This window comes from Schistocerca serialis, chromosome 4, assembly GCF_023864345.2.
Source record: "Schistocerca serialis cubense isolate TAMUIC-IGC-003099 chromosome 4, iqSchSeri2.2, whole genome shotgun sequence".
Classification (NCBI taxonomy): domain Eukaryota; kingdom Metazoa; phylum Arthropoda; class Insecta; order Orthoptera; family Acrididae; genus Schistocerca; species Schistocerca serialis.
In genome coordinates, this window is record NC_064641.1 from 770,340,347 (window position 1) to 770,354,146 (window position 13,800).

The following is a 13,800-nucleotide window of genomic DNA, read 5'->3' on the forward strand; positions in this document are numbered from 1 at the left end:
GGGGCCGCGTAATCTGTAACATGGCAGCTCAAACAGTGCAGCCACTCCGCACGGCTGTATGTGGATAATACCTTCAAAGGAGAAATAATTGTGGATGAGGACTAAGTAGGAGGTTGTAGGTTTTGAATGTGTCGAGCTTTGGGAAGGGTAGTGTTCAATAGCGGTGAGGCCATGGGCATTAGGGATGTTAGTGTGTTAGTGTAAAGGGAAGTGGTATCAATAGTGACGAGCAGGGTACCATGTGGTAAAGGAACAGGAACTGAGGAAATGGTTGGTATCTTGTATAGAGAAGGGTAGGCTGCTGGTAATAGGCTGAAGGTGCTGGTCTATCACAGATATAGGAATGCGAGGAGCTGTAGGAGGAGAGATAGAGACTCTGGGGAGAGGTTCTGGGATGGGCATAAGGATCTGAAGAGAGACCAGAGATCTTGCTGGATTTCTCAAATGGGTCACTGTGGCAGTGTTTTTATGTGGATGAATCTGACAGCTGGCGGAGTCCTTCTGCCAGGTAATCCTTGCAGTTCAAAACAACAGCAGTGGAGTCTTTGTCAGCAGGTACAATTATAAAGTCAATTTTTAGGTGGTGTATTTCATTTCTTTCTGCAGGTGTAAGGTTAGTTTGCATGTTGAAGGATTTGGGGAATGTTGATGAGATGAGGTTCAAGGTTAACAGGGTGTGATTTGGGGGCATTGGGAGTGGATCACAGATGGATGCAGAACTGAACTGACTCAAGCAGGGTTCAACATTGGTCTTTGGTTGAGTGTAATTGGTAAGGTGGTGGCAAAAAAGTGTTTCCACCGTTGGGACTGGGAGAAGGAGAGAAGGTCTTTCACAATATCTGCGTGACTGAATTTGGGAGTGGCGCATAAGGTCAGGCCTTTGTAAAGGACTGATACTTCTGCAGGGCTAAGGCTTTTGGAGGAAAGGTTCATGACTGTTTTTTGTGTCTGTTTATGTTCTGGATTTTATGTGGTGGGGCGAGGGAGTTTTTGAGGATGGGGTAACTGTAGTAGGTCTGCAAGACAGGGTTTGTCAGCTATGAGGAGATGTGGGGGAGTTTGTTGTAGAGTTAGTGGATAGTCATAGTCCAAGGTGGGAGTAGGAAGTGTACAGAGTAGAGAGTATTTTTAGGTGGAGTTGTACATGTTACTCTAATTCCTGAAGGGCAAGAGTTTCAATGTGTGATATGGGCTTCAGGATTTGGGATTGCATACCAACGGAATTCTGTGGATGGAGAGGAGGTAGTGCAAGGATGTTTGGGTCTGATTGCTGTGGTTTTGCCAGGACTATGTTGGTGAGGGTTAAGGATTAGCAGAATCTCAACAGATGGTCATTGTGGAAGGAAGGTTAGCATCCGGAGATGAGTCATTTGATAGTAAGGTCATTTGGGAGCATTCTGTGACCCAAGCAACAACACAGAAACAGTATGTGGGTCTGGAGTCTGGCTACAGATACGGAAACTTTTCTATAACGACACAGATGGAAGGAGCAAGGATACATGATGATGCATAAGAATGTGTAAAAATACATAAATAACTTAGAAGTACATCTGAAAGAGTTTACAAAAGTACACTCAAACATGTGGGGAAAATCACGAAAAGAAATGTGGAATGTCCTACCCACTTACTTTCAAGGACTGCTTCGCAGCCTATTCCATCAGGATCCTTCCTACCAACACCAGCTGTTATGAACTGTACGGGTGAAAACTCTCCCTGCAATATATCCTATGTTCCTGTAACCCTCCCAATTATAACCTTAACCAGTCATTGTCCTTACCCACCTAGCCCCTGCCCTGTTCCCATTCCAGGATTACACAGTCCTCCATCCCACCAACACACCCATACAAAATCTTTTTATCTGTCTCCTTTTCTGCTAGCCCCCTCCACTCGCCCTCCGTTTAACCTCCTGACAGCACCTAGCTGCCCTACCCTCTCTCCACCTCGTCCCTGTACACTCCCACAAACAGCAATTTGCTGTCCCCCACCCCTACCCTGCTATCCCTCCCCCTATCTGTCCCATACTCCTCCTTACACCTACCACCTAGCTGCTTCTCTCATCATCTGCTGTTGCTAACAGTCTGACTTCAGTAGCCAGAGACTGTGGTCGAGCGCGCGCGCGCGTGTGTGTGTGTGTGTGTGTGTGTGTGTGTGTGTGTGTGTGTGTTTGCATACGCATGTGTGCATTTATTTCCAATGAAGGTCTTGTTGGCTGAAAACTAATTTTCTGAAAGTCTTTTGTTGTGCCTATCTGCAACTCAGCATTTCTGATATATGGTGAGTAATTACATAATACACTTTGAATAGTCCCATAACAATCATTAGAAGTCTTTTTCTAATAAAGTGCAACAGTTTCCTCTTTCATGACTTGACACCAAGTTAGAACAAACTCTCTCAATGAATAAATAATCTATTAAGTGCACACATCATTAGTGGTGGCGAAAAAATTGTATCAGGGCTGCTATGAACAGTGCATACAATGGAAAATGTGCAGAGTATCAGAGCAGTGATTTGATGTAAAATATGCAGAGGATCAGTTTACAAAGTCCTTCCTTCCCTCTAAGGTGAGACTCCACTGAACTTCAGAACGCCAAAGACACAAGAAAAATTTAGCGAGATGAATTACTGGGCACTGAACTAAGTCGATTACACAATTAACAGTGATACATCATATGAAATAATGAAAATATGGTTTCACTCACAAATATCAATTTCATCTGAACACTTCCATTAACAAACAAAACTGCAGTTGATTATCTTTTCATATTTTTGGCAGACAGTCCTGTAACAACGTCTGAAGTGATATTTTGCCATTTTATGTTACAAACTTCTTTATTTTATATTACTATCATGATTTTGGTCTTAAGCCATTATCAAATACAACAATGTTGGGTATAATTAAGACTTTGTTAAGTGAGGTCATCATCAAGATCTACTGCACTGGCTGTGCCAACATGTTGATAAGCACGAAATACATTTAGGTGATTTCGTACTTATCTTGATGCTGGGACACCCAGTTCATAGATCTTGACAATGACTTCACCAATCAAAGTGTAATTATACACAACATTGTTGTACTTGATAATGGCAAAATCATGATAGTAATATAAAATAAAAATGTTTGCACAGCCAGACGGCAAAAATCTCATTAAAAAAAAAAAAGTCATTATTACCTCTTTGGAAAATTACACAGATGCTAACAACAATTGCTGCATATTCCTTAAGGTGTGTGTTGGATAGAACTGTCTTCCTTGGCATTTATTTTGTCAAGGATCAAGTCTATAGCTATAGATTATAAGGATTATACAAAAATAGTTAACACCTCACCCCATACCAGACATACAGGGAAAATGGCTGTCTAGTTTAGATGGATACGGTTATGGTCATGAGCATCAAATGTAATTGTGTGCTTTCTAGTCGTTTGATAATTACTACCTAATGTCACGTGTCTACATCAAATCCTCATACATCAGACATGTTCTGAGTGAAAGATACATACACATGTCCCTCAAATCACCCATGGCTTTTCAGAAATGGTGGATGAAACGTTCTTTGCATGTTGACAACATTGTATTAACGCAGATGTAAACCACTTTGAAATGTGACAACCGCATTAAACGTTATGTTGATATAAATCTATTTTTTACCTGTAGTTGGTTTTGGCTGTCCTCTCCTTGTAAATTCTACCCCTGCAAGTACTCTAACTTTCCTCTGTGCCTGTTCACTAAGTCTATCATATCCTCCATGTGGTTCATCGGTTATAATGAATGGATGATATGTCTCTGCACTATGTGGATTGTTGCCTCCATATACGCTAAATGAATATGTCAGACCCCGTCTTAACCACAGCTCAGGAACTAAGTAACCATTGATGTACCACGCTAGTCCAGTTGAAGTCATACCTGGAAGAGGAAAGAACAGTTAAACATAATTCAGCTTTTAAATTTATGAAATGACCAGTGTAACATATGGGAAGTATAAGAAAAAGCCTCTGCTCTAATGAAGACAGCAAATCTTCATGCAGAAGAAAAGTGTAAAACTAATAATGCCATGAATATAAATATACTTTGCAATTAACAACATACAGAATAATGCCAAAAGCTACTTGACTGTGAAAAAAATAAAAATAAAGATGAAAGGTTAAAGCGATAATAACAAAATGAAGAGCAGAGCATATACCAGTGTGAAACCCAGAACTTAGTAGATACCAATTTGAGTTTTGTCTGGCCATTTAGATTTAGGTTCCTACTGTTTCCCTAAACTGATTAAGGCAAATGCCAAGAAAAACCATACCAGCCTAGTTCTCTCCAAGCTTATACTCCATCTACACTGACCTCATCACTTATTGTTAATGGAGCATTAGACACTGATTTTCCTTTCATCCTCAACACTCTCTCTCTCTCTCTCTGTCTCTCATTTTCTGTATACACTGACGTTATAGTTTCTTATTTGTGCCATTTTTCTTTTACAAAATGTGCATTTAACTTAGTGACCTTCTTAGTGCTATTAAGAAAGGAAAGAGTATGTGCTAGCACCAAATTCTGCTATCTCCTCTCAGTTAACTCTACAAAACAGTACACTCTATAATCTGTTCACGAGGAGATGAACAAATTCGGAGCAGCATTACTGGTGATTACAATGTCTGTGTTTATACCGTGTTTGTGTCTTCACAATACAAAGACGCTGTTCTGACGATTACAAGTGTGGTAAAAAATAATCATATGGCATTGTTGGCCGGGAGGCCCCATCAGTGAAGTTTGGCTGCCAAGTGCAAGTTTTATTTCAGTCGACACCACATTGGGTGACTTGCATGCCAGTGATGAGGATGAAATGATATATTATGAAATGGATTCACATTTTGTGAATTTGGATTGATGTCAGCTGTTTGCGACACATGAAACTTTGCGCCAGACTGGGACTCAGACCCAGATTTCCCACTTAATGTGAGTGGTCACCTTGATCACATCAGCTAGCTGAGCATGCTTCCAGGACCGATTCAAACTTCCCCATGTCACGGAGTACACAACCTTGACATTCACACATTTCACAATTCCCATATAGGGAGTGACAAATATTTTACTGTCAATTGAACCTGACACAGCATGGATACATTATTGATGGTTAAAATATCTGTGTTTATACAGTGTCTGTATCTTCACATTAAAATGTTCTTTACACATGCCTGTATGTCTGAAGAACATTGTAGTGTGATGCTGCATACACAATATAAACATAGACCTGTAACCATCAATGACGTATCCATGCCTCGATGGAATAAGATGATGATATAATATTTGTCTCCCTGTCCAGGAATAATGAACTGTGCTAGCATAAGGGTTCTGACTATGTGATGTATGAGAGTTTGGATTGGTCCTGGAGGCCTGCTCAGATAGCTGAAGTGGTTAAGGCAACCCCTCGTGATAAATGGGAAATCTAGATTTGAGTCTCAATCAAATTTTCATGTGTCACAAACAGCTGACATCAATGCATAGTCACAAAATGTTAATCTATTTTTAATGTTTACCACAGCTCTAATTGTCAGTGACAGTGCTTGTTCCTTCACACATACATGCATGACTGAGGGACATCGTATTATGAAGTTATAGACACTGTATAAACAGACATTGTCACCATCAATGATGTGTAAATGAGTTATTTTGTATACAACTTATGACATTGGATATGAAAAACTGAATAAGAGAGTAATATTTTGATGAAATACTAATAATGTTCTTCTGCATATCTAATTTTCTTGCTGTTAATGGTTTACCCAGGACATATAATGGAACAGGCTTACAACAGGTTTACAGCTCAATATTAAAAATAAGAATGACTAACAGGTACCAGAAGTATATACCAATGGACATACACTCGATGAAACTATGTTTTGCACATAGAAATTTCTTTGATTGTATTGATCTGCAGACAGGATTGCTAACATGCTTTCACTCAGTGTTGCCCTGTAGCTTTATGTGTTAGTGCAATGCACCTCAGGTAAAAAATAAATAAATAAATTGTTCTACAGCAGTGTGCAGTAAGAACATTTGATAATAAAACACCAGACAACTTTTCAGGGACCTACTACTTAATGGTGTATGTGGTTAACAACTACAGTGAATTTAGGATTAACTGTGCAACTCATAACCACAACAGCAGAAGTGAAAATAATTTCTATATGAATTATGGACTCTACTCAAGAGTTCAAAAGGGAGTTCTACGTTCTGGTGCAAAAGTCTATAATAGGTTACCAGTGGACATCAGGTCGGTCTGACAAATAAGAAACGAGGCAGCTCACACAGCTCACAAGATTAAGGGACTATTTATCATTGTATATTAGCGTACAATTGCCTTCTGACCTTGAACTGTGCCCTGGAGCTGTGACAAGCTTCAACTTGAATCAACTCAGTGGCAATGGTTCAAATGGCTCTGAGCACTATGGGACTTAACTTCTGAGGTCATCAGTCCCCTAGAACTTAGAACTACTTAAACCTAACTAACCTAAGGACATCACACACATCCATGCCCAAGGCAGGATTCGAACCTGCGACCGTAGCAGTGGGAATGGATGAGGACTTTGGTACAGACATTTTCTTGGACTCAGCCAGAAAATGTTTTATATCAGGTCCTACACAACACTGATGCTGCAAATCTGTGTACTTGTCAAATAGAGGGTGTCCCAATAACAATGCACAATTTAAATTGTGCACAGCTTTCGTTCCAGTTGGCTGGCAACACTTGTTATTCCTCAGTTATCATCTACAGGCATAGCCAGTATTGAAAATGAATTGCTTCACCATGACAGAATGCACTGTCTTTGTCAAAATTTATTGAAAATACAGGAAATATTCTCTAGAGACACTTCACAAACTGCATAAAATTTGCTGAAAATTCAGCAAATAACTGAAAAGTTTGTGGAATGTGGTTTAAAAATGAAAAATGACATATCACCAAAATGTGTTTTAAATTACTTTATTTGAACTAATAGTTTCAGACACTGTTCATTTCCAAGTGCATCTAAAAAACATGCAACACGCTATAATAAAAAATAAGAATGAGAGCAAAAACACAAATGTCGTACATGTTTGTATTCTCTTTCTTATTTTTTATTACGAGGTGGTGTTTGTTTTTGCATGCACTGGAAAATGGACAGTGTCTGAAAATAGTAGTGCAGATAAAGTAATTTACAACACAGCCTGGTGGAATAACAACATTTTTCAAATTTATTGAGGTCACGGATGCATGCACCCAGAAGAAAATAGTAAGAGTGGTTTAGTTGTTGATATTAAAGATACCAAAGCAATCTCGTACCACCCAATTTGCTGAGAATATTGCCTCAGTAAATGAGAGTGTAGCACCAAGTCCCTGAATCTCTATTCACTGTCAATCACATAACACTTCAACCAATGATGCACATACAATGAGCCATTTTTTGGTGTGAATTTTGGGCAGGCATGGTGTTTGGGCCTAATTTTCTTCAATAATGCTGTAGATAATGCAATGATGTATGTTATCGCAACACAATACATGAATTTCTTCCATACCAACTGGAGGGGATGGACCTAGGAAACAAGATGATGCCACCTTTCATTATGTACACAAGTCACATTTATTGTTGCAGAAATTTGAGGGTCATGTCATCTCACACAATGGAGACCAGTATTGGCCACAAAGTTTCTGCGACATGACGCCATGTAAACTGAGGGCATCATGCAGAAATGAACCCCAAAATTAGTGAAAATCTCACTAAGAAGAGTAACAGTTCAACATCAAAGTTTTGGCTGGCATTTGTCTGATACTGTTTTCCACATGTAACCACACTGTACACTGATGAGTTCAAAATAAAATTGTTTCAAGTTTCCAAGTAACTTATGTGTTTTATTTAAACATTAAATTGTGCAGTTTTATTGAAATATCCTTTATATATAGTTAATGGTGGTTACCTTCAATGTAGGATTGACTTCAGTCCATAAACATACAAACATCTGCATCCACTTCTCCCACTCCTCAAAACAGATCTGTACATTATTTTTCACAATCTTGCACTATTTTTGTCATTTGCTTTGGTGCAAGCACATACAGAACCAAAATAATTACTCAGAATATTAATAATGACTCAGAATATGGATGCAACAATTTACCCAAACACATTCTGGGTTTACTAGCACAGTAGTTTTTAAGTATACATTAAAAAAGGAAAGTTGTAAAAAGTTAGCTTTTGTGCTATGTTGATGTATCTAATAAAATTTCAAAAATCTTCAACAAATTTGGTAGCGTCAGTCGTACTTAGTCAATGACCGATAAATGGAGTAATTCTGAACAAGCAGTCACTCTGGAAAGATATCACTGACGGAGGAAAACTATCATTGTCAGACATCAAAATATATTTCTATATGTGTTTTAACTTTTCCATTGTTAAGGACATAGTTTTACGTTTTGTACAATGTTAAAATCAATTTATGCCATATACGGCTCTTGTTTTAACAGAACATTTATTATATCTATGAAAATAATCAATTTTTGAAAATGTAATGTAATTGGATGGACAAAAAACATTCTCGCCAAGCAGCGGCAGTTAGAACTACATACAAAGATACTGAAATTTGCAAGCTTTTGCAGACAGTGGCTACTTTTGGCAGAACTGTTGAAGGAAAAGAAGGTGAGTGAAGGAGAAGGACTGGTTAGGTTTAGCAAATGGAGATAGATCGGAAAAGTCGTCCAGAACCATACGTCAGGGAAGACTGACCGGTCGGTATCAGAAAGACTGACTGTTGGGGACAGCATTGGATGAGATTTGAAAACCTTGAAACCTGAGAGCTTAAAGGTGGAAGGTAGGGTAATACGCAAGATAGAGATTAGTGACAAATTATTGCGCATGAGTTAATAAGAGCAGAAAGCCAACTGCATTGTAGGTGGTAGAGGTGGGGGGGGGGGGGGAGGTGGATAGGCAGGTTAGAAAATAAGAGCTACAGAAAACTAAAAGGAAGTGAAGAAAGGAATAGTTACAGAGAAGAAATGCTTAGATTAAGGCCAGGTGGGTGGCGACAACAAAGGACATATTGTAACACCAGTTCCACCTATGGAGATCTGAGAAACTGATGTCTTGGGGAAGAACCCAGATGACATGTGTGACGAAATAGGCACTGAGGTTATGACTGTCGTGTTGTAGAATACGCTCTGCAATAGGATACTGTGTGTTGCCAGTATACACCCTCTGCCTATGCCCACTCATGCTAACTCATAGCTTGGTGTTAGTTCTGCCAATGTAAAAGGCCAAATAGTATGTACAAAATGGCTAGTATACAACACGTGTCATTTCTGGGTGGCTCTCCCTCTGATAGTATAAGTTTTGCCAGTTACTGGATTGGTATATCCTGATAAGCCAAACTGTTATGACCACAGCTCACCACGACAGTGGATGCCACCTGGTGGCATTGCAGGCATATGTCGTGGTAACAAAAGTATGTAAATGGAGCAGACATGGATGAGGGATCATCCTAGCGAAGATACGGGCTGCAAATGAAGAAATCCATTGAGATAACCAATTTTGACTAAGGGAATATCATTATTACACAGAGCCTGTGAATGAATATCTTGAAAACAGCGAAGCTGGTTGAATGTTAACGTGCTACTGAAGTGAACTCAACCAAAAGAGGTAGAAAGACAGTGAAAATACCGTCAGATGCTAAATGGTTGGATGTCCATGACTCATCATAGAACATAGGGTTTGGAGGCTTATCTGTCCTGAAAAGTAGGATAGATGGTGATCTGTGGCATTTCTGCTTAAAGAGCGCAAGTGCTTTGGATCACACTAATCATTGTGCACTGTTGAACATGCAACTCCACTGCAGACCACCCATACGTGTTCACATGTTGACCCAATGACATCATCAATTACAATTGCTGTGGGCATGAGACCATCAGGATTCTACCATCGATCAAAGGAAATATTTTGGATCTTCAAGTCAATTGCATTTTTGGCTACACTAGGTTGATGGTCATCACAAACACCATCATCAAGGTGAACAGTGGTTCAAAACATGCAGCTCGCCACAGAGACAGTCTGGTGGGAGCATTACTGTGGTATGGGAGACATTCTCCTGTACTTCCATGGGACCTGTGGTAATAATTGAAGACATGCTGACAGCTGTGAACCACCTGCATCCCTTCATACTTGATGCCTTCACTGACGGCAATGTCTTCTTTCAGTAGTATAATTGTCCTTGTCTCAGAGCCAAAACCAAGCTACAGTGGTTTGAGGAGCATTATAGTGAACTCACATTGATATCTTGGTGACCAACTTCACTTGAGGTAAATCCTATGGAACCCATCTGGGTCATTATTGGGCACCATCATCACATAAGCAAATCAGCGGTCTGTTATTTATGTGAATTACATGACCTGTGCATAGACCTCTAATGTCACATACCTCCGCAAACCTACCAGAAAACTGCTAGATCCTTGATATGCAGAATCAGTGATGTATTTCATTCCAAAGATGGGCAGAAAAGCTATTAACCAGGTGGTCATAATGTTTTGGCTCATCAATATAGGTGTCGGTAGAAGGACCCATAGGGCAGGTGTTTCAATGAGGTAAGTCAAAGGTATAGGAGACACAGAGTAGAGAAATGTGTGCAAAAGGAGCATAGGGTCTGAAAAGGACATTGCAGAGATTGAATTGGCAACAAAAAAGCTATTCTAGGTGTGGTGGGCAAAATTTCAAACAGAATGGACCTCATTTCAGGGTATGATTCTAGGAAGTCATAGCCTTGTGGAAGTAACTGATTAATACATTCATGACAAGGATCCCTTGTCCACTGGGAGGATAATGATGGAGTCATCAGTTGCTGGCTTCAAAGCACCCACCAAATGTATACCTCCTTTAATTGATCAACACCTGCGATCTATAGTACGCAGACTGTCCTGTATTAAAAACACCAACCATTTCCTAGATTGTCTGTTGTCTGGAATTTGTGTTCCCCACACCTCCATACATACTGCTTGCCACCATCGAAGCCACAGCCCTGTGTACCAACATCTCCAATGTGCATGGTCTGTTTGCTACTGGACATTTCCTCATTTGGTGCCCACCTGATTTCAATCCTATGACACTCTTCCTGCTCACCTTAATCAATTTTGTACCAGGTCCATTCAAAAAATTCCAGAACTTCGTCCACAAAACTTTTCTATGCTTACCTTTTACTTACTGTGCATGATCTCCTTCGATATACTCTCCTCCACAATTGATACACCGCTCCCAATGACAATTCCACTTCCGGAAGTAGTCTTGGTACATCTCTTGCTGGATCACCGAAGTGTCGTCTGCAAATTTTCTTTTATCTCATCTATCATCACAAATCTTCATCCTTTTCAATGGGGTTTTCAACTTTGAAGGAAAAAAAAAAAAAGTCCGCAGGGGCCAGGTCTGGTGAGTATGGAGGAAGAAACAGCACAGTGATTTCATGTTTTGTGCAATAGTCATGCACCAACAGGGATGAATGTGCGGGTGTGTTATCACGATGCAAGAGCTGTGAATTGTCTCACCACATTTCAAGCCATTTCCTTCCCACATTTTCTCGTAGGCATCACAACATGTCCCAATGGTACCATCAATTAAGAATTTGTCCCTCTGGCATGAATTCATGATGAACTAATCTTTCAAAGTCAAAGAAAACTATCAGCATGGCTTTAACATTTGACTACAACTTACTAAAACCACTCCCTGGAATGGGGTCCATTCTGTCCAACATTTTGCCCACTACACTTAGAATGGCTTTTCATCAGCTCCCTAATCTTCATAATATACTTGTCACACCCTACGTACCTACTGCATCCTTTTCCCTAATGTATGACTTGTACACCTGTGATTGACCCCACTATAAGACTGGCCCTATGCACCCTCCTACCAACACTCATACCAGCCCTGGAACTGGCAAAACATATACTATAAAAGGGAGAGCCACCTGTGTAATGACACATGTTGTGTACCAGCTGTTATGTGAACACTGTTCAGCCTTTTACATTGGCATGACCACCACAAAGTTATCATTTAGGATGAGTGGACATAGGCACAGGGTGTATATTGGCAACACACAACATCCTGTTGCAGAGAATGTCCTGCCTCAGTGCATGTTTTACCACACATGGCATCTAGATTCTTCCCCCAGACATCAGTTTCTCAGAACTCCACAGGCGGGATCTGTCCCCTGTTCCTTTCTTCACTCCCTTTTAGTCTTATATATCTTTTATTATCTGACCTGTCTCCCCACCCCTGCCACTATAATGCACTTGGCTTTCTACTCTTATTAACTCGTACATGACGTTCTGTCAGTAATCTATATTTTGTGTATTACCCCACCTTCCACTTTTAAGCTCTCCGGTTTTAAAATCTCATCTGGTGTTGTCCTCAACAATCAGTGTTTCATTCTCATCCCATACGGTGAGTCGCCCCTGAGCCAGGGCTCTGGGCGACTTTCCCGAACTCTCTCCATTTCCTAAACCTCACCAGTCCTCCTCCTTCACTCCTCTTCCCTCCCCTTCACCTGTTCAGCCAGAAGGAGGAACCCCTGTCTCTGAAAGCTTACACATTTTAGTATCTTTGTATTTATTTTCTCCTGCCGCTGCTTGGTGTGTAGGTTTTTTGTCTATCCCATTGTGGAACATTTATTATGTGTCTAATATCATGTATATAGCTAAATCAATATTTATATAATAGAAGGAAACATTCCACGTGGGAAAAATTATATATAAAAACAAAGATGAGGTGACTTACCGAACGAAAGCGCTAGCAGGTCGATAGACACACAAACATACACACAAAATTCAAGCTTTCGCAACAAACTGTTGCCTCATCAGGAAAGAGGGAAGGGGAGGGGAAGACGAAAGGAAGTGGGTTTTAAGGGAGAGGGTAAGGAGTCATTCCAATCCCGGGAGCGGAAAGACTTACCTTAGGGGGAAAAAAAGGAAAGGTATACACTCGCACACACGCACATATCCATCCACACATACAGACACAAGCAGACATATTTAAAGACAAAGAGTTTGGGCAGAGATGTCAGTCGAGGCAGAAGTGTAGAGGCAAAGAAGTTGTTGAAATTTTCAAGTTGCCGCCACTCATACCTCACCTGTCTTTCAACAACTTCTTTGCCTCTACACTTCTGCCTCGACTGAAATCTCTGCCCAAACTCTTTGTCTTTAAATATGTCTGCTTGTGTCTGTATGTGTGGATGGATATGTGCGTGTGTGCGAGTGTATACCTTTCCTTTTTTTCCCCCTAAGGTAAGTCTTTCCGCTCCCGGGATTGGAATGACTCCTTACCCTCTCCCTTAAAACCCACTTCCTTTCGTCTTCCCCTCCCCTTCCCTCTTTCCTGATGAGGCAACAGTTTGTTGCAAAAGCTTGAATTTTGTGTGTATGTTTGTGTTTGTTTGTGTGTCTATCGACCTGCCAGCGCTTTTTTTCGGTAAGTCACCTCATCTTTGTTTTTATATATAAATCAATATTTACCAACACATGAAATAACAGTTTTAAATATGAGAAAGCTATACCTACAAACTAATAAAAAATTACAACAGTACACTTACCAGTAATTCCTTGATAACCTCTTTTACCCCCTGCTGGTCCTAAAATTGCCCTGAATGTCCTGATGGATCTATCAAATATCTGTGCCTTCTCCCAGGGTTCCCTGGAACAATTAAGAAAGTAAAGTCATTAATGAAGTGTCAAAGGCTATTGTGAGTTAAATTAAGGCACAACACGAAATTCATCTTCAACTAGTTCTGTGACTTCTATAATACAAAATTGCAC

At 40.1% G+C, this 13,800-nt stretch overlaps 1 protein-coding gene across 1 annotated transcript in view; it reads right to left on the reverse strand.

Annotated features, from left to right (window-relative positions):
• The window catches only part of LOC126473328 (protein Skeletor, isoforms B/C), a 67,000-nt gene that overhangs the window by 8,357 nt on the left and 44,843 nt on the right, over positions 1-13,800 (reverse strand). The window contains exons 10-11 of the mRNA XM_050100314.1: positions 13,578-13,678; positions 3,645-3,899 (exon numbers count right to left, since the gene is read on the reverse strand). Of these exons, the coding sequence (XP_049956271.1) occupies positions 3,645-3,899; positions 13,578-13,678 (356 nt within the window). The remainder of the gene's footprint in view (positions 1-3,644; positions 3,900-13,577; positions 13,679-13,800) is intronic.